Source organism: Diabrotica virgifera, chromosome 2 (genome assembly GCF_917563875.1).
Source record: "Diabrotica virgifera virgifera chromosome 2, PGI_DIABVI_V3a".
In the NCBI taxonomy this organism is placed as follows: Eukaryota; Metazoa; Arthropoda; class Insecta; order Coleoptera; family Chrysomelidae; genus Diabrotica; species Diabrotica virgifera.
In genome coordinates this window covers 236,842,620-236,869,574 of record NC_065444.1, presented here as the reverse complement: position 1 = coordinate 236,869,574, position 26,955 = coordinate 236,842,620, and the positions used below count along the sequence as shown (strand labels likewise).

General features: G+C 32.5%; 1 protein-coding gene across 1 annotated transcript in view; it reads right to left on the bottom strand.

The window, feature by feature from the left end:
* The window catches only part of LOC126880496 (neuroendocrine convertase 1-like), a 112,304-nt gene extending 90,981 nt beyond the window's left edge, over positions 1-21,323 (bottom strand). The window contains exon 1 of the mRNA XM_050644374.1: positions 21,067-21,323. Coding sequence (XP_050500331.1) covers positions 21,067-21,243 — 177 coding nt within the window. The 5' untranslated portion in view covers positions 21,244-21,323. The remainder of the gene's footprint in view (positions 1-21,066) is intronic.
* Between the last annotated feature and the right edge of the window lie 5,632 nt (positions 21,324-26,955).

Here is a 26,955-nt window from a genome sequence, read left to right as displayed (position 1 = left end):
ACCTGATCCTGAATGGCCAGTAATGAACCCTCCGTTTCAGGGAACATCTTTCCTGATGTCAACCAGTAGTTCGACGCTATATTGTCGACATAATCTTGGCTGACCTCATTGGGATGTCGCCCGTGCAGAGGTTTACCCATCCAGGCGCGCACTTTTTCGTCCTTAGTAAGGTGGTTAATGCGCAGTTCTGCTTCCCTCAGTTTTATCGGTGTTGTGTCATCTACTGCGCAGATAGCGCGATGTAGAGTAGATGTTTCAGCCTGCATCTGAAAATAAGATCTTAAATTAGCAATTTGTTTGTCTAATTGCTCACCTATATCCATAAGTCCTCTTCCTCCTAAATTGCGTGGTAATGTCGTACTTTCTACAGCACTTTTTGGATGGTGTTTTTGTGCCTTTGTGAGGTGCGTTCTTACTTTTTGCTGAAGATTTTCTATGTCCGTTTTTGTCCACTTAACAATGCCAAATGAATAGCTACCAAATGAATAGCTATTATTTCTATTGTTGGTTTCTATATACCAGTAGATGGCGCGTTGTCCCTGCGTTACAGTGCTTTTGTAACACAGATAGCATTATCCCTTTTGTTCTGCTAGTTATTATTATTATTATTATTATTATTTAATGTAGCATATGGAATATCTACCGTTATAAAACAGATAAATATCTAATATACGAAATACAATCATTTATTTATGATTTATTTGGATTGGGCACTTATCTATTCAATAATTGTATACGCTTTTGGCAAAACCCTCGACTTGATCACTGCTATCACGATATTATGGATTAGCTATTGTAAAAATTAATAACTAAGAGATTTTAAGATTACGTAGGTACATAGCCCCTTCCAACATACCTCGTTGAAGATAAAAGTAAAAAATCTATAAACGAAACAAAAATTGAAGTACTGTGTAAAATACAAAATGCAACGCCCAATAAAAGATGAAGAATCATAATTAAATTTTAGCAAATAATGTACCAGAAGTACATAGACTAAAAGCCGGTATAGGTTGGAAGTGGAAGATCATCATAGGAGTTAGGCAAGGAGATTCACTCCTCTACTGTCCACTCCTCAAGTCCTCTACTGTTTAACATAATGTTGGATGAAATAATAAAACAAGTGAAGAAAAAAAAAGGAGTACAAAATGGGCGATAGAGAGATAAGAATACTCTGTTATGCTGATGACACCGTGTTAGTAGCAAAGTGCGAAGACGACCTACAAAGATTACAGCACGAATCCAACATTAACGCAAAAGAAATGTCGATTGTGATACTCAATCGGTATCCCCTTTGTCTGTACAAATTCATTTACTGTTTTTTTGTTCTGACTTTCCTCTGTACGCCATAGATTTCGTGATCCATGTCACTTGTGAACTTGATCCAATGTTATCTTTTTATTGCTTTTCGCGAATTTATTCTGTTTCTGGTTTCTATATACCAGTAGATGGCGCGTTGTCCCTGCGTTACAGTGCTTTTGTAACACAGATAGCATTATCCCTTTTGTTCTGCTAGTTCCTTGACTGCTTGACAAAACCATGGTTTGTTGTTTCTTATTGTGCTGGTTTTTTTTCTTATGCCAATAGACTCTTCCTCAGCTTGCTGGATGCAGTTTTTGATTTCATTTCAGCATTCTTCTACTTCAAAGTTGTGCATGTTAATGTTTTCCAATTTGCTTGTCAGCCTGCTTTCATACAATCTTTTTGTGCTTTCTGGGGTCATTGATTCTATATTGTATCTCTCAAGCAGAGTTTCTTAATCAATAACTAAGAAATTACAGTACCCTTATGTATAAGGATAATTTTTTATCTATATCTGGGTGCCATATTCAGCAGCTTAACTTATTAAGGTAGATTATGCAATTTGCAATTTTTTTAAATTGTGTCAATATGTTTATTGTATTTTGTTTTACTTCATTATTTTTTATTTATATTAACGATTTATATAATTTTAGTAAATTGTGTTTTGTTATTGTTTTGGTTTTTTGATGACTCTTTATTTGTCTATAAATCAGGGAGCAAAAGTCATTTGAGATGACTAAAATTAATTGAATATTAATTTTTAGTATTATACCTTGTATTTTTATCATCCGTGTTGAGCTGCCCCCCCCCCACTTGCAAAAATTAAAAAACAAATAGCCCTGATTTATCAAAAATTTTGAGCTCGTTACACTTAGCCCCCCCCCCCTCCCACTACTTAAAAATAGGGATATTGATTTATTGACTTTTGCGGCAGAATTACCAGCTATTTATGAGCGCTTGAAATAATTATAGTTTCGATTTTTGAGCTCATCCCCTTCACCCCCAAACAACCCTTTAATTGATTTAACTTAAGAGAAAAATGCTGAGAAAAATGAAAATATATCATATCGCGGATATAATTTGTATAGCTTATATATTCTAAGATTAAACTCTTAAATCACGCGCATTTCGATTATTGAGCTACAACCCCTTCGCAAGAAAACCACCTCATCTTCCCGGCTTAAGGGATAGTTGTACTTAAAATGCATTCATTTAATTATTTGCCGATTACATATTATTTCATAATTTATGAGCTCCCAAAATACGCGCATTTATTATCATTAAACCGCAATTCCTTTTGTATAGTGCAGTCACTGAAGGTAAAAATCAACTATTACCTTCAATTTCGGTGAATATTCATCGATTTTCAAGAAAATTGGTGTGGTTAGAGGATACCTCAAGAAACAAAGGTGAGATGGTGCCACCTTGCGCCTTTACCCTGAGGGTGGATACCGCCCCTTCTTGGGGGTAAAATTATTTTATTAAAAATAACTCCACAAAGAGATAGAGGGACAAATTATAAGCAAAATTTGTAATATAAGGTTATTAAAATAAGTCAATACTTTTTGAGTTATTAAACATCAAAGATTTTAATTATTCGTGAAAAAAATGCATGCTTTAAAGCGGTATTTCGTAAATCACTGAAAAACTGTAAGTTTTTACCAAAAAGTTAATAGAAGTTTAATTCGTATAGCTTATATTCTAAGAATAAACTCTTAAATCACGTTCATTTCGATTATTGAGCTACAACCCCTTCGCAAGAAAACCACCCCATCTTCCCGGATTAAGAGATAATTTCACTTAAAATGAATTTTATTAATTATTTGGCGACTGCATATCGTTTAATAATTTATGAGCTAGCAAAATACCCGCATTTCAATTATTGCATTGCAATTTTCTTTCTATAGTGCAGTCACTGAAGGTAAAAATCAACTATGATTTTCGATTTCGGTGAACCTCCATTCATTTTCACGAAAATTGGTGAGTGGATAGAGGATACCTCAAAAAACAAAAGTAACATGGTACCACCTTGCGGTTTTAGCCTGTGGTAGATGTCAACCCTTCTCGGGGGTGAAAATTGCTTTATTAAAAATAACCTCACAAATCGATAGAGAGACGAATTCTAAGCAAAATGTGTTATATAACGTTATTAAACTAAATCAATACTTTTTGATTTATTAAAGATCAAATATTTTAATTTTTGTGAAAAAAAAATGCATGCTTTTAAGCGATTCTTCATAAATAACTCAAAATCTTGTAAGTTTTTACAAAAAAGTTTTAATCACTAAAATTGAAGCCAATAAAAAATATAATAAATTCCTTACTTGAACAACCATTTATTTTTTATTTAAAGTAAGTTATAGGTAATTGAATGTATATTTTTTTCTGCGAATATTCAAATCTAAGGATCCAATCCTAATAACGGGGAAGCGATGCATTTTATAATACTTACTAAATACTTGTCAAAGTACTTATACCCCAGTTAATAGGGAAAAAAACATGAAAAAATGTTAAGCAGGGTTTTGAAGGTGCTAAACGGTAGATAAGAGATAAATGATGATAATTCCGTGAAGACGTACAGCTAATTTTTCTTCTTCTTTTTTTTAAACAGGTACAAAGAATGACAAACTCAGTTTTTTGACTATAAAACGTTTCTTGTAAATTTTAGAGAAAAATGTTTTAAATAAGTGTTGTAGATCTTAAAAAGTTCTTGAATTTGATAGTACTCATATTAATATACATAAACAATTGACCTAGATAATTGCAAACAACTCTCATTTTTGCACTAATTTTTAAATATTAATAACTTTACTTTTTACATAATGATATATAATTTAACTACTTTAAATTATGCCATTTAATGGTTTCTTTAAGTGCACTAAATTTCAACCAGATTGACCAAATAGTTTATAAGTTATTCAATTTGTTTATCCCAGAGAGCAATTGTTTATACAACTGTTCTTGCCCTAACAGTGAATCTAGAGATATTTAGCAAATCGCAATCAATTATCCGAGAGTCTACTTTTAAGATGCATTAAGAAAAAATTAACATTTTATTAAAATTGTTATTAAAAAACTCGTTTGAAAAAGACCCTACTTTCTAGGTTATAAACAATTTGAATAACTTTGACAGTTTTTATGTCACACGCTTGCATGTAGGCTCACTGAAAAGCTGGTGAAAAAATACATATTAAAAAAGAAAAAATAATTTTATATGACAAATAGGAATCAAGTTAGTATTTTTTTTATAAATCAAATTTTGCATTGTTTATAAACATCTATATTTTACGATCCAGTTTATAGATTGCATATGCAGTGAAATAATAAAAACTTATGACCTGTTAAACTGATGGTACTCGTGAAACACCTCCAACGAAAGTGAAGGTGGGAATTGTTCAAGCTTCGCTTCCTTTTTTGGGAAAAAACTGCAATATATTATCACCTTCCATAGCATGCACAACCTTCTTTTTTAACTGGAGTAGCTCAAGAAAATACTAAAAATTGTGTAAATTTCACCTTGCACAATTGGAAAATCCCGTGAAAATCAATTAATTGAATTTTATTATAAAAGTTATTGAACTCTACAAGTATTCCTTAAAAATTATTTAAATTATTAATTAAAGTATATTTTTTATATAAATATAAAATAATTATAAATTAGTACAATACATTATTTATTTTTTTTTATTTGACATAATTAAAAAGTATTTAAAAGTCCTTAATAGTTTTTAAAAAACTAATTTTTGTTTTATTTTGTTTTTGAATCAGGCCCGATTCTATAAATGGGCACGTGCCCAGGGGCGCACGAGCCTGGGGGCGCCAAGAGGGCGCAAGAAAAAAAATAATAAAAAAAATAAAAATTTTAATAATAGTTTAAAATAAACAAATATTTTCTGGAGATCGCGGCAAATTGTAAACAAAAACTACGAATAGCGATTTAATCATTGGGAGGGTATCAGCGTAAAATACACCACCACAACCCGACCTCAACGCCGCGCCCGCGCCGGTCCTAGACGACGGAACAAAGCGGAAGCGCGCCGCTCTACATGTGTCTATTTTTAGCCCGCCCGCCTCCCCCCACCATCCTCACCACAACATCCCTTTTGTCGCTTGACTCCACAGTCAGGTATTAGACACTGGACAGTCTATTGTGGCGTGGTCTTTCCACGGTTGCGCTGTTTGTTTACGTGCATCAGTTCTTTCAGTCGAGCGCTTCGCTGCTTCTTTTTTGATGTGATTGGTGACTAGTGAGTGTAGTAGGCTACTATGAGTGAGAAAAAGAAACCTAGTGGCGCTGAATTCCGTAAACGTGCAAATCAGAGAATAGCGCAAGTGGCGATCTTCCTAAAAAAGGTTCCTAGAATAAGTAATTTCTTTAACGTTGTATCTGATGTTCATACGAGTCAACATAATTCTAATGACAAAAATGTTGACACTCAAAAAAGCTTGCCTCAAAATGAAGCTTCTGCCTCATCATGTTCAGATAACATAAATCCAGCTTCAAATGATCAGAATTTTTGTTCAGCTTCTGAACTATCCTTACCATCCACCACATCTCGTACACATCATTCGCCTAGTAGGCCTAAGCAGGTTACCGTAGAACCACTAAACCCATATTCTAGAAATAGTTTTGATTTTACACTAGATGATCCGGCCACTTGGGACACAAAAAACGATGAACAAGTTCTTCAAATAATCAATTCAAATGTCAAGCAAGATTTGCAAGCAGATTTTTCAAAGTCAGAACGGTACTATAAAAATGATGTTAAAAAAAACCGTAAGCTTTCAGTAAATTTGTTTTCAGGCGAAATCCCGAACGGAGAACGTTTTAGAAGAGATTGGCTTTTGTATTCAAAATCCACTGGTTGTGTATTTTGCATTCCATGTCTTCTCTTTCAACCAGAAAATAAAAGAACTTCTTTTTGTGAAGGTTTCTGTGACTGGAAACATTCATTAACTTTAGCCAAGTCACACGAACAATCAAATGACCACAGGATTAATGTCCTTAAATTAATTTCAAGAAAAAAGTCTCTTTCCGTAGAGTCCTTGGTCTCTTCACAGCATCAACAAGAGGTGAAGTATTGGAGAGACGTTCTAACTAGAATAGTGACAGTTGTAAAATTTTTGGCATCTAGAGGACTTCCGTTTCGAGGTGACAATCAAGAATTAGGTTCAACTTCCAATGGCCTTTATTTAGGATGCCTTGAGCTAATTAGTGAGTTTGATCCATTCTTAGCACAACATTTCACTAAATACGGCAATAAGGGTAAAGGAAATGTATCATACTTGTCATCAGACGTATGCAATGAATTTATTACCGTCATGAGCAACGAGGTGCTTCGTACAATAATTGATGAGATTAATCAAGCACGATATTTTGCCCTGGTTGTTGATTCGACACCTGATGCGTCACATAGTGACCAGCTGGCGGTAGTTTTACGGTATGTGTCCCTAAAAGATGCTTGTGCCACAGAGCGGCTTGTAAAACTCTTGCCACGTATATCGCACAAGTCTGAAGGTCTTGAAGAGGCAATCCTTTTGTCTCTTCAAGATCTGAAACTGGACATTCGAAATTGTCGTGGCCAAAGTTATGACAATGCATCAAACATGTCGGGCCCTTACAGTGGATTACAGTCAAGGATTAAACGAATAAACCACCTTGCAGATTATGTTCCGTGCGTCGCACATTCCCTTAATCTTGTAGGCAGCTATGCGGCCGAAAAGGCTTGTGTGGAGGTTGTAATCTTTTTCAACTTTGTTCAAAACCTCTTCAATTTTTTTTCAGCATCTACGCATAGATGGAATGTCCTAAAAGCATTAATAGGGAAGAGCAATGATGGAAAACCACAAAAAGAAAAGAAAACTCTGATGTTAAAATCCATAAGTGACACTAGGTGGTCAGCCAGGTCCGACGCACTACTTGCTTTGGTTACCAGCCATAAAGAAATCAAAGCTGCCCTTGAAGATTTGATTAAGGATAAAACACAAACACCAGACACACGGCTGACAGCAGAAGGGTTTGTTAAAACCTTGGAGAATTTCCAAACAGTTCTTTTAATTGTAATTTGGAATGATATCTTGCAAAGAGTGGACAAAGTTAGCACAACGTTGCAAACAGAAGAATTAGACCTACTTGGTGCTACAAAAGAGCTTGAGTCTTTATCGTTGTTCTTAAACGAGAAAAGTGAAAAATTTGATGACTTTGAAGCTGAAGCTTTGAAAATGGCTAATTTAAGTACCCCTTCTTATGACAGAGCAAGAAAACGTACCATGTTTTTTGATGAACAAAGGGATGAACAGTTTGAGAAAATGGATCCTAGAACAAGATATAGAACTGGAGTTTTCAAACCCATTTTCGACCATCTAGTAGTGCAGCTCAGTAGCCGGAAAAATAGTTACGAAAATCTAAGTAAAAGATTTGAAATATTCAGTCAACTTCACGAGAAGAAGTATGAAGATCTAGTGGAACAAGCTAAAAAGGTTGCTCAGTACTACTCCAATGACATTTGCGAAAATGACTTCGTACAAGAGTGTCATCACTTTCAAATGTACATGAAGGCTGAGAAACTGAAGAGAATAAGAGACTGCTACTCATACATCAAAGAAAATAGTTTAACAAGCACATTTCCGAATTTGGAAGTAGCCATTAGGGTGTATTTGACTCTGCCAGTTACAAACTGTTCGGCAGAGAGGAGTTTTTCGGCCTTGAAGAAAATCAAGTCAGAAAATAGAAGTACAATTGCAGATGAAAAGCTAAACAGCTTGATGTTACTGTGCACTCAAAGTGACATAACCTTGAAACTTGACTGTGATAAACTGATTTCCACATTTTCAAACTTGAAAATGCGGAAGAAACCAATGTAAATAGAAACCGATGAACTGATGAACTTACAACAAAGATAATATAACATGAAAGTGTGATGTTATTATTAATATTGAACTAGTATATCAAGATGTAATGTTATAAAGGCAGAGTACAGTGTATATAGTAGAATAATAATTACAATTATAATAATAAGGGTGGGAGGGTGGTCCGTGATACCGTAGTAACAAAACCTATTGATTATTATGCTAATCTGTTATTGTTTAAGCGTCAATAACGGTTTTGTTTTGTTTTACGGTTGCCGGTTGCCAGTCCGGGACACGGCGGGTCCATAGGTGGTGGATAATGGAATATTCTCTATTTGTAAAGAGAATAGGGGTTAGATCCCCCCCGAACCAAAACTGGCAAATAAGAAAAAAAGTACAAGAAAAAGCGGAAATCTATTTCGAAATATGGCGCTAGTGGCCGGGTTGTGTTGGCGTATATTTGGTGGTTGGGAGGGGGGGGCGCTTGTCAAAATGGTGCCCATAGCGCCAAAGACCCTAAAAACGGGCCTGTTTTGAATTGTTATGAAATATTATTTAATTTAATGAAGCTATTAATATTTGTTTAGATAGGCATCTAATAAGTATAAATATGTAATATGTTTGCACTATTATTTAATGATGTATGTTAAGTTCAATAATTAGAATAAAATTCATATATTTGTTTTGATAGTAATATATATATTTTAATAAATTCATATAATTAATTATAAAAATAAAAAAGTAAAACATTGTTTATGAATTTTAATTTGATTATTCTAGTGAACGTCTATAACTTCTAAATCGCTTCTCGGCAAGATACAGTTTATCCTCTACAAAGTCTGACTCGACATCGTCAAGAACCACTGCAGCGCGATTACAACATTTTTTCTCCTCTTCTTCCACTGCACAGTTTGTAAAAAGATCCGTACAGTTTATACCATATTTTTTACAGCCACATCTTGTACTTTTGCAACCCGTTGAACATTTACATGTAATTTGTTTTAATATCTCTTTAGGTATCAAACAATCTAAGGTGTAAATAGGTTCAAAACCCGTATCAGTTTTTTTCCATCCATACTGGGTAGCATCCAGTTTTTTACCTAACCAGTGTTAAACGCGAAGTACATGCTGATAACCTGCACCTTCTGTTGGGGACAAATTTTCCAATTTAAAAGATTTTTTCCCTGTATTTCTTATAAATTGTAAAAAACGTAACTAATTTAATGCCAATATGTTATTATTTTTTTTATATGTAACATCAATTGCAGCAGAATACAAAGCAACAATGATATCACATCCGTTTTTCATGATGTTCTCCTTGTTAGCATTCTCGTCATAAAAAATATTTATCAGATCTACAATTTCTGACGATGCAGTTAATAATTTGAATTTTCCTTGATTAAAAAAGTGGAAGTTGTATCACGCTCAGTAAAAATATATAAGAACCCAACGTATTTTCTTAGATGAGAATGTTTAAAACTATTACAACTATAATAGATAGATTTTCCTTTTGCGACTTTTTTTTCAAAATATATGTTATTGTCCGGAGCAGAGAGTTGCGTCAATATTATGAGTATATCAGTATCATTACCAATTATTACAATGGTCTTGTTAGTTTCATATGTATGTTCGTGAAGAGCTGTCTGCACTATTAATACGTCTGCATCTTCATCTGCTACTTTAGTTCGGTACCCAGATTTGTTGAGCTCTGCACATAAAAGTTGAATCAATTGCTTTTTATTCTTACTAACTGCTACAAATATTTTTTGTTTTATGGATAAGATCGTGTTTTCAACCAATATATTTTCTGGGCCTGAGCTAATTATTATTGTATATTTATATAAATAATATTCTTTAATTAGTAAAATATAAGTAATTCTTACGAGAAATTATTGTAAAATTAAAGCAAGTAATAGCAATTAAACTGCAAATTTTTTCAAAATGTTTCAAATTGGGATTCCATTCTAAAAAATAAAACGAAGCTATTCTCACCTTCACATTTGTTGGCGGTGTTTCACGAGTACCATCAGTTTAATGAGTCATGACTTTTTATTTTTTTTACTGCATATGCAATCTATAAACTGGATCGTAAAATATAGACTTTCTTAAACAACTTATTCAATTTTCAGCTCTTAATGTTTATAAAAAATGGAAATATGATTTATTGAAAAAAAAATTCTAACTCGATTTCTATTAGTCCTATAAAATCCACTTTATTATTTTAATGTGTATATTTTCACCAGCTTTTCAGTGAGCCTACATACGAGTGTGTAACGTAAAAACTGTCAAAGTTATTCTAATTGTTTATAACCTAAAAAGTAGGGTCTTTTTCAGGCGTTTTTTTTAACAACAATTTTGATAAAATCTTAAAACATTTTCAATACATCTTAAAACTAAAGTCTCAAATAATCGATTGCGATTTGTAAAATATCTCTAGAGTCACTGTTAGGGCAAGAACAGTTGTTTAAACAATTGCTGTCTGGGATAAGCAAATTGAATAACTTATAAACTATTTGGTCGATCTGGTTGAAATTTAGCTCACTAAAATAACCCATTAATTGACATAATTTAAAGTAGTTAAATTAAATATCGTTGTGCAAAAAATACAGTTATTAATATTTAAAAATTAGTGCAAAAATGAGAGTTTTTTACAATTATCTCGGTCAATTGTTTATATATTGCAATATGTGTTACACCAAATTGAAGAACTTTTTAAGGTCTACAATATTTATTTGAAACATTTTTCTCTAAAATGGATAAGAAACGTTTTATAGTAAAAAAACTTAGTTTTTCATTCTTTATAACTGTTTTAAAAAAAGAAGAAGAAAAATTAGCTGTACGTCTTCACGGAATTATCATCATTTATACCTCATCTATCGCTTAAAACCTTCAAAACCCTGTTTAACATTTTTACGTGAAATCGATGATTTTTTTCCCTATTAACTGGTGTATTAGAAATACCTATCAAATGAGCTCCAGAAGAAGTTGATAGCATCAAAATTTATACTCCAAAAAATTTTCCAAAAAAATGATATTGTTTTTTTTTTGGTGTCGTTGCAGATGCGGTCGTAGCATTTGCGATCACGGCTATTATCGTTGCATTTGCGGTCATACAAAAATATGTTGATTTTATCGTTGCATGTGCGGTCATTGCCTAATAAACAAATAATATTTTTACCTTTTTCTACCACTATCACATGAATAATTCTATAACCAAATTTTTGTATGATTTAAATAATATTTATCATAGACGTTGATAAGAGGAGAAAATGCTTACTAATAATTTTATTACGGCAAAAAGTATTTTGATATAGAAAAACTTGCTTCTTTTGAGAGTTTAGTGAGATTATCTGCACTAATTAAAAAAAATGAAGATAGTTGATTTACTAAACCTTAGTGTCACATAAATAAAATATTAGCGAATTGTTGATTATTTCTATATAAATTGGCTTCCTTACTGTTTGTGTCAAATGTTAAAAAGTATTAAAATTTAAAAGTGGATATCCAGCGTGAAGAGCAGAAGGTTTTCCCTTGGTGGTTTCAATCACTTCAAAATTTTCAATTATTAAAAGTTGTTACTTACTGCAATAAACAATCTCTCCAACTAACAATATACAAATACAGTCGAACCAGCTTATTGTAATAGCCATCGTACCAAGAAAAAATACTCCTTTAACAGGGATATTCTAATAACCGATCATATAAGTCTAGTAAAAACGTTTTGGGACCTCAAATTTCCATTCATTAAACCGGGATATTCCTTTAACCGGTATTCTAATAAGCGGGTCCGACTGTAATATGCATTTGTTTTTATATTTAGATTTTGGTAATTCTCCCCCAACCTTTATAATTAGGCAAATACAAACTTTCCAAAAATCCGTAATAAGGGGATTATTGTGGTTTAGTCATTACTGTTTTCATTACCTATTGTTCGAAATATAGATAAGCGGATTAAAATATTTCAATAGGGTCGACCTGGCCTGCTAATAACTCGGGTGGTTACTAATTTACGACATTCTAAAAATTTCTAGCTTTTAAGTAAAATGTCTGATCGCAAGTGCAACGTTACCTGCCAAAATATTTTGGATTGACCGCTTTTGCAACGAAAATTACCTTGACCGCATATGCAACGACCGCATCTGGACCTATTTCGTTTTTTTTTGGAATAACTCTGTTAATTTTTATGATCTCAGGCACATCCAACTACTTGAAAGGTAATTTCAAAAGCTATAAAACTGTATTACATTTAATTTTTCAAATACTTTTTTTTTTGATAATAGGTTAAAGGGCTCCAGTTACATTGTTCTTGTGGAGTTATTTTCACCCCCTAGAAGGGGTGGTAGGGGTGGTTACACCCTCAGGGTAAAGGGGCAAGGTGGCACCATGTCACCTTTGTTTCTGAGGGTATCCTCTAACCACTCACCAATTTTCGTGAAAATCGGTGAAGGTTCACCGAAATTGAAAGTAATAGTTGATTTTTACCTTCAGTGACTGCACTATACAAAAGAAATTGCAATTTAATGATCTAATGGCGCGTATTTTAGGAGCTCATAAATTATTAGACGATATGTAGTCGCCAAATAATTAATTTAATTCATTTTAAGTACATATCTCTCTTAAGCCGGATAGACGGGGGAGTTTATTCTTAGAATATATAAGGTATAGGAATTATGTCAGCGATACGATATATTTTAATTTTTTTTTCAGCATGTTTTTCTTAAGTAAAATCAATTAAAGAATTGTTTGGGGGTGAAGGGGATGAGCTCAAAAATCGAAACTATATCATTTTAAGAGCTCATAAATAGCTCGTAATTCTGCCGCAAAAATCTATCAATATCCCTATTTTTAAGTATAAACTAAAATATTAAATTCCTGCTCAGTGTAACGAGCTCAAAATTTTTAATTTGCGTAATATGAAAGCTCATAAATAGCTCATAAATCAGCACTATTTGTTTTTTAATTTTTGCAAGTGGGGGGGCAGCTCAACAGGGGCATTTTTATCTACATAAATATATTATATTTTTTTAATTTAATGTAGTAGCAAAGTGCTTTTGCAAATTGGTTTTAGGATATCGGAAGTAATTTATTCGTTATCTAGCATATGTTCATTAAACGTTGTTTTTATCTTTCACGCGTCAGTAGCCATTTAAATCCACTTATAAATAGCAATATGTTTCACTCAAAAGCCAACCTGTATTAGCTAACAAATTGATTTTTGATTTTTTGAACGCATATTGGTAGTATGTGAAGACGCTCTGCAATTTCTTTTTCTTTTAGTGCCTATTCGTTTCGAATATTGGCGATCTTCTTGGCTATAATTATTTTATTAACTTGCTTTAAATAGATTAGTTGTTGTTGTAGAGAACCAGTTCTCTAGATTCTTTAACCATGATATTCTTCTTCTCCCAACTCCCCGCTTTCCGAATACTTTACCTTGAAGGATTACCTTCAGTAATCTGTATTTAGTGCCGTTTCTCATTATGTGTCCGAGATATTCTAACTTTTTCATTTTAATGGTATTCATCACCTCTCTTTCTTTCCCCATTCTTCGTAATACGGTCTCGTTGGTTATCTTGTCCGACCATCATATCCTTAGGATTCGGCTGTATAGCCACATCACAGGCTTCGAGTTTATTCAAGTCCAGGATTCAACTTCGTAGTATAATATTGAGAAGATGTATTGTAGGAGCCTTACTTTTATCCCCAGATTAACCCGGCTTCGCTCATTCTGCAAACTTTCACATGCGTGCCTTTAACGTGTACTTTTAACACTTATATCATAAATAGCTGTTAAGGCTATCGGTACATAATTCGCAAATATTTTACGGGTATCCCTACTTTTTCTGTCTTTACACGGCAAATTACGTGTAGTAAAATTCATACTGGTATGGATATGTAAACATTACTAGAATGTCATTCTATTTGAAAATGTCATCATTAATTTAAAGAGATGGCTTTTGAATGTTCTTGGATAACTGTTATTTTTATAATTGCAAATTATTAAATCAGTTAATAAATGTGATAATTTTTTTCACTAACTATGTATCCAGTGATTGTAATAATTTGTACAACAAAAACTAATACTCAATCGAGGAAAGAGGAAAAGTGTTTCAGTGATTTTTTAATAATATATTGTTACTAAGGAACGCTTACAATTTTGAACATCTTTAACAACAAAATACTTGGATCACAGAATATATTATCCTGATGTATTCTCTGCTTGGATCCTCCACAAATAATACACAATAAATAACTTTTTATTAAGTTCACGTCTTAAATCAATTATTTATCAAATACACTATATATCAATATTATTTAATCAACAACTCAAAATATTCCAGATGCCGTGTCACATATTTAAAATTGTCACTGATTGTCTGACTGACAGTATCCTGACAAATATTCTATTCGACTAAGTGCGTTGTATGACAAAGATAGATTTGGAAATATTACCACGGACATTGTGTTCATATTTTTTTCGAATCCTGAAAAAACCAATAAATATTTTTGAAAAATTTAAACGCAGAATGAAAGACTATATTATTACCAAGTGCCGAAAGTCCCTTACAATAAATAAAAAGTTTATTTTGAATGAGAAATTTTAAATTAAATATAACACTAAATTGTCTCTTAGTTTTTCACCCCTGTAACTTATTAAAATAAACATTATAGAAGTTCTCAGGGACTTTCGGTCCTCTCTAATAACGTAATCTTTCATTCTGCGTTTAAATCTTTCAAAAATACTTATTAGTTTTCTCAGGATTATAAAAAAATGAATCCTCGTTTGAATAGCATTCCAGCCGAAAATACGTACCCATCCTCTTAAGCTGATGAGAAATTTCCGAAATTATCCAAAATAATTTAATATAAATTTAAATTTTCAACTTTAAGTTTAAGGTCCGTCATGTATTGTGCAATGTGCAATTTACCGAGCTATATAACTTGATATGAATTTACTACCTGTTACAATTTTTATGTGTTTTCTTTTTTCGATTTCGTAATACATATTATCATTACATACTATCATTAATTTTAACCACCGAACCACCAACTCATTTTGAACACACACCAAATAATTAATTTTTTAACTATTAGACAAAACACTATCACTTCAAAAACTACAAAAGACATGCTTTTTGAAAAAAACATATTTGAGTTTGCACCAAAAAAAAAACAAATTCGTTTAATTTTCCTGATTACCTGACCAAGAATATTCTCCGGAATCATGATTTAGATAGAGATATCGATGTCCCCATTCTGATTTCTGTGAAAATGCATTAACAAACTGCAAGAACAGAAACAAGAATATGAAACTATTAGGTCATATAGATTGAGAAATAATGAAAATACTAAAAAGTACTGTCAAATATTGTTGTTTGTAAACAGACTTAAGATTTGTGAAATAATGTCGCAAGTAGAAAAAAGAAAAGTGATGGAATATTTGTGTAGAAAGGGTGTCAGAAACGTTAAAAAATTAGTGCAATTGACTGAACTCGGAAAAAGTGAAGTGTATGAGACAATAAAGAGGATAAAAAATGGCATAGATATGAGACATGACCCAGTTTCGGGTAGACCGCGTAAGATTCGCGGAAACAATTTAAATGCTTTAGTGGCTTTAGGACGACAAAATCCGCGCCTAGGGTTTCGAAAATTAGCGAACAGATTTGGAAATCAACGAAGAATAAAAGTGTGCCCAAAAACTGTCCGCATGTCGCATGTCACTGAAAAAGCAAGGCTACATATCAAGGAATCCAAAAAAAATCCCTAAAATGACACCTCTGCAAAGCCAACGAAGAATAGATTTTTGTCAACGTTTTCGTGAAGATAATTTTAATAATGTGTTTATATCTGATGAAAGTTGTTTTCAGCTTGGTGCAAATCATCTAAAAGTCCTATCAAGAGAAAATGTTACCGTTCAAATTTCCAAATTTCCCACTAAAATAATGGTTTGGGGAGCAATATTGCAGCGTGGTGCTACACCTCTCTGTATAGTTAATGGTACTGTTGATAGTGCGAAATATTGTGACATCCTAAATGGTTTTCTTCTTGTAACGGCTCATGTTTTATATTGAGAGGGGTGCCGTTTTCAGCAAGGTAATGCAAGATGCCATATTTCTACTTATACTCAAGCTTGGATACAAGAACACGAATTGGCAACAATTCCGTGGCCAGCAGCATCTCCAGATCTTAGCCCCATTGAAAACATATGGGGACTGATGAAGATTGAAGTGGAACGAGCAGCGCCACGAGATAAAGAAGGTTTGATTCGGTCAGTTTTACAGGCCTGGAACACCATTACCGAAAATTATGGCCTTGACCTAGTTTCAGGTGTACGTGGACGTTTAGTTAAGTGTTTAGATTTAAATGGAGATTGTAGAAGTAAATGAGATGAATTATTTGTTGAAATTTTATATTTCAAGTGATAGAAATAAATACCGTAAAATTATAATTCTGTTTCTTTTTTCCGTATACTTTCTAGATGGACTATACTAAAGAAAAGATTTAGGGTCGAAAAGTAGAACAACTATGAAACTACTTCAAAGATTTTATGCTAAATACATCGACAGAAATATGTGGAACAAGTAAGAATAGCAATAAAAGAAAAGCAAACTGCATGGTGAAATTTAGAAATAAAACAGCAAATTAAAACAAAGAAAATTGCTCGGAAAATATACTTATAAAATAAAACACTAGAAAACTATAAAGAATATAAAAATACAGAAGATTAGTAAACGAAACTTGTTACAAAAACCAAAAATAGGTCAAAATGGGCAGAATTGGGAAAAAAATGAAAACAAACAGTTAATAGAATCAGAAACAGTTCTAAGGAGTTTTAAAATCGATGAGAAAAAAAATGAATGTATAAAAGCATAAAGAATAAAACTGGCGAAATTCTCACAGGAGGAAATGAAATAATGAACAGAAGGGGAGAATGTTTTAAAGAAATGATACAAACTCACTACTATCAAGCAGAATGCAACTTGTTGAACCAAAGAATAGAAGATGACAATGTAGATCCTATTACTATAAATGGACTTCAAGAAACTATTGATGAAATGAAAAACCACCAGGGGAAAGCACCAGAGTATGACAGAATAACAAGTGAAATGATGAAAGAAATGAGACAAAATGCAGCAGAGTTGTTACTAAAGATATTTAATGCCGTGTGAAGAGAAGAACATGTACCAATTGACTGGCAGAAGGCTCAGATAGTACCGATTTATAAAAAGAGCGATCGAACGGATTGCAATAACTACAGAGGAATTACACTCTTAAGTACTGGCTTGAAAATATTCGAAAAAATATGGAACAAAAGAATAACCGTAAAAATTGAGAACACAATAATTGAGGAATCACAAAGCGGATTAAGAAAAGCCAGATGCACACATGATCATATATTTACCATCAAACAAATAATAGAAACATATCAGCAATAGAAAAATGTTGGTATGCTAACGGCGTATATAGATCGTAAAAACGCTCTTGACATGGTACCAAGGCAAAAATTAAGGGAAATATTAGAGAAGAGAGGTTCTAATAACAAAATGTCAGGCAAATATGCAGACTAAAAAGTGAGATATATGCCCATATATATGCATATTTTTTGTGTCAAATATGCATGTATATGCATTTATTTATGTCAAATATGCATGTATATGCATATATTATTTGTGTCAAATATGCATGTATATGCATTTATTTAAGCAAAATGTGCAATTTTTTTTATTAAAAATGATTAGATTATTTATTTAAAAAAACATATATGTGATATGTTTTTCAAAATTTTCTAACAAAAAGTTATGTCGCTTATCTGTATACATAAATATGTTTGTATGTAGGTATGTAGGAAAGTTATTTAAAACTTCAGCATCTACATTTAGTGTTTCAAAAAAAAACCTATACAGAAGTAAAAACTTCAAATTGTATTTTGGTATAAAATAGTTTATTTAAAACTTCTAAAAGTCATCCACATGGATTGCAAAACGTTTTCGTTCTGAACAGAACATCTTCAGTGCCTGGAATGAAGTATTTCCACGTTAGATTAAGGCAAAAGGTTAAAATTGTGACTGTTAATGAGAAAAATATGTGGAGAATACTTACATTCCGCAAAGTAGTTGTAACTAGCACACCAATGAAGGTGGTAACTTCATAATTTATGGCTTACATTATACCTTATGATAAAATATTGTGACTACAAGCCGATGTTACAAGATTAAAATATGTATGTGCCTAAAGAGCAACATGCTTCCCTGCTCGAAAAAGTGCTCATTCCAGGCACTCAAGATGTTCTGTTCAGAACGAAAACGTTTTGCAATCCATGTGGATGACTTTTAGAAGTTTTAAATAAACTATTTTATACCAAAATACAATTTGAAGTTTTTACTTCTGTATAGGTTTTTTTAAACTATGGTATACAGCCAACTATTGGGATTTTCCCATTGATTTTATTTAGTGTTTCATCAAACACCCCACTTAAAACATTTGCAACCTTAAATAGAAATATGAAACCAGTATTTTTATCAATGACTGAATTAATTTTTTTTAACTGTCTGCCGATTTGATCCTCAATATTTTTGTAAGATAGTTCAAATTTTTTTATTAGTTTAACTGCTTCAATTAAAGATAAATTTGTATCCTAGATCTAGCTGTAGCTGAAGGATGCAACTTGGCACACAATCACAGTTTGATTTTATGTATGAAAGTTGTTGTGGTACTATTTTATTTTTCAGCTATTCTTTGGACAGTGTAAGTGGTTCGGAAGAATCGGCAGCTAATTCCATTATTACTGACTTTAATTCAGCAAAATTTTCTGCATAAAACATTGCAGCCTCTAACCAAGTTCCCCATCTAGTACAATAGGTTTTGGTGGAAGAGGACTCGGCAAATGTTCTTTATGCAACTTTAAACTATCTTGCAAAAACCTTAAAACTGTTACCTATACTAGTGCGTTGGTTTTATTCAACTGCTTGGATCCAATTAAATGCGATTTACAAGCTTGCTCATTTTTAAGAGAACCGATTAATAAACGTGCGGGGTAACGTCCAGAAGAATCAATTGTTTCATTCACACATACATAAAAATAATTGTCTCCTATATCTAATTTTATTTTACTCAGTACCGCAGTACGAGTATATACAGAATCGACCTATTTCTTCTTAAGAGGAAACAGTAGCGATCAACAGGTAGCGAAAACGCGTTCCAAGATTGCGGCTGTAATTTTGAATATTTTTTCGAGGTATTTGGTACACATATTCGTAATATAATAAAGAATGGCGGTACAGAGCCCAATTTGAAAAATATATTAATATGTGGAAATTACTCTGTAATTAAATACAATATTAAAAAACCGAGCCTGTACCGCCATTAAGAAGAACACAAAGATACACTTTCTTCAAATAATTTTTTTTATCCGATGCCTAGATTTTGTGTCATTTTGGAACTACTAAAATTTTTTATTTCATTAGTAGTTCCAAAATGACACAAAATCTAGGCATCGGATAAAAAAGTTTATTTGAAGAAAGTGTATTTTTTTGTTCTTCTTAATGGCGGTACAGGCTCGTTTTTTTAATATTGTATTTAATCTCAGAGTAATTTCCACATATTAATATATTTTTCAAATTGGGCTCTGTACCGCCATTCTTTGTTATATTACGAATACGTGTACCAAATATCTCGAAAAAATATTCAAAATTACAGCCGCAATCTTGGAACGCGTTTTGGCTACCTGTTGATCGCTACTGTATCACCTTAAGCTTCTTTCATATGGAATATTCCATTTGCAGTATTTTCCAAGAAACGTGCGTAAGTTTTCGTTTGATAATTTGGACAAAGGTATATTTGAGCTTAACAATACTTGGTTACACAAATCATAGATAAATATCTCTTGCTTTGATTGTAAGCACCTAGATATCGAATCTTGCTTTTTCTCCCTCGATTTCTTTTTTTTTTGTCGGTGTGTAAAGCAGTTTTGCAATGCTGAACTATTTGGAATTTTTTTTCGCATGGTATCTGCAAAAAAATAAATTCCTGCAGTAAACTAAATATGAATATTTGTACCATGAATCAACAAATAAATTCGTTGTGAAAACCTATTATATGCACTTTATTTTTAAATATACCAGAATATGCAAAATTCCAAAGATAATTCAAAAATATGCAAATGCATATGCATATGCACTCTTGCATATTTGCCTGACTCTGGTCATAAGTCAAAAAATAACTTTCAACTGTAAGACCTTTCAGAAATAAACACTTTGAACTGATAAAACTTACTGATCATATTATAAACAATACATAAGTAAAGTAATTTGTGAAGCAATAACGATTAATTTTATTTGGGATAACAAAATAAAACAAAATAAAGCTTTCTTTAAACACTTAAAAAACTGTGCCGAGTTTTCTCCGAAAAATGCTTCATTTTTTAGTTATTTCACGTTGAAATATTCGATTTGGAATTAGACTAGTAAGAACCTACTTTTCATTGGCTTCAAATCCACTTCTACTGGATCTACAGATTTCATATTGTTATTATACTCAGCTGAGGGACCGCAGATATTCGGATACAATAAGCATCTCTTTGTAAAAACGATGAAGTCGACTTTACTAAGTAGCAAGACATTTACTCAACACACACACTGCACATTACACTATAATCTGATTGCGAAATCAACTGTATCGTGCCAATGACCTTAGTTGTCGAGACATTTAAACTAAATAAAAAAAAGAATATAAAAAAACAAATTTTATAACTGGATTTTCTCTAAAATTTTCAATTTTGAGTTATGCCACTATTGTCGCCACTTAGCGAGCGATATATTGTGCAAGTAACCGAGCTGTATTAAACCTAAAATTTTAATACATTGTACAATTTTTATGCTTTTTTTTCGATTTCGTAATATCATTAATTTTACAACTTACTGGTCCCTTATAAAGATGTCCATGCTCTTCAGCCAACAATTGTGCCACAAAAGGGCCTCCAGTAACCCGAACTACCAACTCATTTTGAATACACATCAAATAATTAATTTTTATAACTATTAGGAACAACACTTTCACTTCATAAACTACAAGAGACATGCTTTTTGAAAAAAACATATTTGAGTTTGTACCAAAAAAAAAATTCGTCTGATTTTCCTGATTACCTGACGGTGCGACTTTAGTTAAAATATTCTCTGGAATCATGATTTAGATAGAGATATCGATGTCCCCACTCTCATTTCACTGAAAACGCAGAGACGGGATGATATCAACTGTTTGGGGATAACTCCAAGAATCTAATTTTGAAATTTATTTAGGAACTTTCATCAGTATTTTGGTGATATGTTTTTTATATTATGTAATAAATAGTTAAATAATACACTCACCGGCACAAAATTCCGCCACTAAAAATTTTTGATTAAGTTTGACAATTTATAAATAACTTTATTATTTGAATTCCCATTTTCAAGATTCTTGCATCAGTTTGTAGGTATTGATATCGTGTATCGTTGACATGTATTGATATCGTTTGTTATTATTCCGATAACAAAAAGATTTTGCGTAGAAGGCATTATACGGGGCTGAATGGAAACGTTGTATTTTCTCCTAACTTTAAAAAATTCTGTGGAAAAATTGAAGTGCTGATTTTGTTTCATAGTTCTTTCGTATTATTCCACAGATATCAGAGAAGATTTTGTTTTTGGAATTATCCGAATGTCTCTTTTCTTGTAAGAGCTGCACAATTTTTTGAAAAAAAAAACACTGATTGACTCATAAATATAAATATCTTAAATAGAGGTTAGATTGATAAAATTAGAATGGCTCGCAGGAAGCCCAGATCTCAATCCTATCGAGCATTTATGGGATGAATTGAAAATAGCTATTCGCCGTCATCCTAGGCCTCCAGAAAATTTGGTACAGTTATTGCCCTGGTAGAGGAATATAGGGTTATTGTCCAGGCAAAGATAACCATCTTATTTATTCGATGCCAAACAGATTGCGAGCAGTCGTTGCTGCGAGAGGTGGACATATCCGCTATTCAATTGCTTTGTTTTGTTGTTAATTTCGACTCCTAAGAAATGCCGTAATATCAGATGAGTTCGGAAATAAGATAAATCGTGAGATTAAAAAACAGTTAGAAAGATCTGAACAAGAAAATATCGGTCAAAATCTAGATGTCATGAATTCCGCCATGGTCACCATAGCAAACGAAGTTTTGAAACCAGAAAAAGACCCAATAAAGAAAAAGGATTGGATGACCGATAAAATACTAGACCTTATTCAACAAAGAAGAAATTGGAAAAACAAAGACGAGATTCGGTATAGAGAGATATATCGACAAATAAGATACGAGGTTAAGCGAGCAAAAGAGGACTGGATGGAACAAAGATGTCGTGAAATGGAAGAACTAAAAAGAAAATATGATGAGTTTAATATACATAAAAAGCTTAAAGAAATTACCTACACTCAGAGAAAAAGAACTCCTCACTTGATGAGAAACTCCAAAGGTAACATAATTCTCGACTTGGATGAAAAAGGGAAGAATGGACTAACTATATAAAAGAGCTCTTCCTGGATACGAGACCACCACTTAACACCACAAAGTATACGAATACTGGTCCTAGTATTTTAAAAGCGGAAGTAGAGAAAGCCATCAAACAGAGCAAAAATGGGAAATCTCCAGGCCCTGACCAAATACCATCAGACTGGCTCAAACTTCTGGATGACGACAATGTCTCAAAATTAACAAACATTTATAACTATATATACGAGACTGGAATGATGCCACAGATATGGTTGGAGTCTACATTTATTCCACTCCCAAAAAAACCTAATACATCATCATGTAAAGACTTTAGACTAATTAGTCTCATGAGCCACTCTCTCAAGCTACTTCTTAAGATAATTCTTAATAGAATCAAGCAGAAATGTGAAGAGACAATGGGAAACAAACAATTCGGTTTCAGAGAAGGATTGGGAACAAGGGAAGCTTTTTTCTCAATGTTGACATTACTTCAACGATCATGGGAAGTACAGAAACCAATTTACGTCTGCTTTATAGATTTTGAGAAGGCGTTTGATAGAGTTCAACATGATAGGTTGTTTGAATATCCAGAAATGATTGGAATAGATGAGAAAGATCTGAGACTTTTACAACATCTATATTGGAATCAAGAAGCTTCTATTCTGGTAGACGGCAAAGAAACAGACAAAATTTGCATTCAAAGAGGTGTCAGACAGGGTGGTGTGTTATCCCCAACTTTGTTTAACGTATACTCAGAAATAATTTTTAATGAAGCCTTGGAAGGACAATGTGGAGTTCGAATCGGGGGAGAAACTATTAACAACATCAGATATGCAGACGACACCGCGATCATGGCTGAAAATATCGAAGATCTTCAATTCCTTATTGATCGAGTCACTAGAGAATGCTCCAATAACGGACTTAACATAAATGCAACAAAGACAAAGTTACTTGTGGTTAGTAAACAAGACGTCGGCCCTATGCAACTAATTGTCAGTGATGAGTCAATAACAAAAGTTAACCATTTTAAATACCTAGGATGTTGGATAAACGAGACACTAAATCCGGATGAAGAAATTAAAACTCGTATAGAAATTGCAAGAGGAGCATTTATGAAACTTAGATCTATTCTGAGCAACTCTCAGCTGAACTTACAACTAAGAATCAAGTTCCTAAAATGTTATGTGTATCCTGTTTTACTATATGGATGTGAAACCTGGATCATGAAGGTTAACATGATGAACAAATTAGAAGCCTTTGAGATGTGGTCGTTTCGTAGAATGCTCAGAATATCTTGGGTTCAACGCATTTCAAACAGAGAAGTCTTAAACAGAGTAGGTCAAGGCGAAGGTGACTTAATGAAGATGATAAAAAAGAGAAAACTTGAATATCTGGGGCATATAATGAGAGGTAGCAGATACAGGATGCTGCAGTTAATACTCAATGGAAAGATCGACGGAAAAAGAGGAATTGGTCGAAAGAAATATTCATGGCTCCGAAACCTTCGTCAATGGACTGGCTTTTCTGCAGATCAATTGCTACATGCCGCACAAGATCGAGAACGATATCAGCAAATTGTTATGGAAGCTACCCACGCCTAAAAATTTGGGCACGGTACTTAAAGAAGAAGAAGTTGTTAATTTTGTTTTGTGTTGTTAATTTTAGTGCGTTTGATAGTTGTAGTTAAATAAACCTTCAAAGCAGTGTTTTTATTTACAGCTTTTACAAGAAAAGATATATTCGGATAATATACCGAACTTCGTATAGCAACAATTAAAGAAAAAAATCAACAATTAAAGAAAAAATAAGCAAGATTGCCTAGGGTCACGAAAACCGACTCCACAACCATGCAATCAGGAAAGTGTTAGAACTTTTAGGTAATTAAGACCTAGTCAGCAGACTCAAACGCACCAGATCTTTTGAACTTCTGTGATAGTGTTAAACCTATAAAATGTGCGACAATAATTATTAGATTCTAAGGTCAACCGTTGGGAACACTTAGGACAGTACAGTAGTAGATTAAGTTAAATGTTAGTACTGGTTAGTCTTAGGATAGGTGCATTGTTAATTTAATAAATAATAAATACAAAAATATATAAAACAAAATAATGTATTGTATATCGCACCCTCAGTAATATAAGGGCTCAACTCAAAATTTGTGTTAACTGTGATTTTAAATGATATGGGCACAAAATGAAATTCTCTACCGGTTAGCGTTGACAGAGGGAGAAAAAGAACATGAATGGTTCGGTAAATATATTTATGCCTCTCTCTCACTCTCCCCGTCCACCACTGGTTTTAACTGCTACAAGGGAGCAATCAGTAGCATGTCTTTCTATGATGAAAATTCCTGGTTAGTTTGTGTGTTGGATTAAGTATATTAGACTAAGAGCCGCTATAGGTGAAAATTCTTAATCATTTTAGGCACGACGGGACCCTATAACTTAAATAGTAGAACCTAAAAGAAAACGTTTGAACACTGTGCCGTCACTTTTCAGTGGCACATGCGTCTACAGTGGCGCATCAAACTTTCCACTTATGGACGGGATACATAAATTAAAAAATACCCTCCCTAATTACCAGAATTTAATTTTTTTCATTTTTTCATTTTTTTAAGTTTTATGTGATTAAGACATAAGATTCATCGTAATTTTAACCCACCACCCCCTTCTCCCTGCCCCCACCATCAAAAACTTTATTTTTCGATTTTATTTTTTTGGTGGGATGCAATCAATTTTAAAATTTCAAAAATTTACACGCATAGTTAAGGGTTTTATAAAACACGTCTATTTTTATAGACCTGTAGGTTAAGTGTACATAACCTCAAAAAAATTTAAAAATTTTTTTTTTTTAAAAAGTATATAACTTTTTTTTGGGGAAAGCTGCAGATCTAATTTTTTCTTAGTCTTGTGTATTTTATCAAACAATATATTTATAATTTTTTTCAGATTTTTCTGTAACGTTGGGGGCAAAAATCAACCTTCAAAAATCCAAAAAACTGTTTTTTAAGGGGGTTTTGGCGGGTTTGAACGTGTTTTTCTGATTTTTAAATATTCTAAAGAACTCAGTTACTTCAAGTTACATATAACCTATAAAAACAAAATTGAATTGATATATTATGAAGTCTATAAAATAGGGAAAATCCCCCAAAACCCCCCAAAAAACAGTTTTTCGGATTTTTAAAGGTGGGGAGACTTACGGAAAAATCTGAAAAAAATTTAAAATATAGTGTTTGATAAAACACACAAGATTAAGAAAAAATTAGACCGGCAGCTATTCCTCAAAAAAAGTTATACGCTTTTTTGAAAAAAAAAATTTCTTTTAATTTTTTGAGGTTATGTACACTCTACCTATGGGTCTATAAAAAATAGGCATGTTTTATAAAAGCCTCAACTATGCGTGTGAATTTTTTGAAATTTTAAAATTGATTGCATCCTACCAAAAAAAAATAAAAACGAAAAATTAAGTTTTTGATGGTGGGGCAGGGGGAAGGGGGTGGTGGGTTAAAATCACGATAAATCCTATGTGTTAATCACATAGAACTTAAAAAAAATAAAAAAAATTAATTCTGTTAGTAAGTTCTGTTAACTTTTAATTTATTTATCCCGTCCATAAGTGGAAAGTTTGATGCGCCACTGTCGACGCATGTGCCACTGAAAAGTGACGGCACAGTGCTCAAACGTTTTCTTTTAGGTTCTACTATTTAAGTTATAGGGTCCCGTTGTGCCTAAAATGATTAAGAATTTTCACCTATAGCGGCTCTTAGTCTATATAGAATAGTTTTTAGTTGAGCCGTTATATTATGCAAAATATAATAAATAAATGGGTCTAATTCATAACAGATCGCTATTTTGCATAAAAATTGACAGGACATTAATAATATAAGAGATCAATCTGAAACAGTTCCTTATTTCTGTTATGTTTTTTGTACTATATGGGACAAATTTGAACGTATTTTTTTCAGTTACATATAATTAATGGAATTTATTTATATTAACTTTTTATCTCATTGCTATTTATAGTGCGATTATAAAATTACAAATCTGCCAAATTTCACATTTATAACTTAAATAATAAGCATGTTATTTGAAAAAATAGCTGTAATTTTGGAAACCAGGATCCTTAAACGCGATTTCCCAAAAATCTACTTTTTTGAATTGTGCCTCTATATTACTGAGGGTGCGATATGTATTTCAAAATATGAATTTTAAAAATAATTTCCAAACTATACGTCAAAACATCAAAAATAAAAGATTTTGAATCATATAGTATTTATAGTAGTTACATCTTTAGTTGTTTTGCAT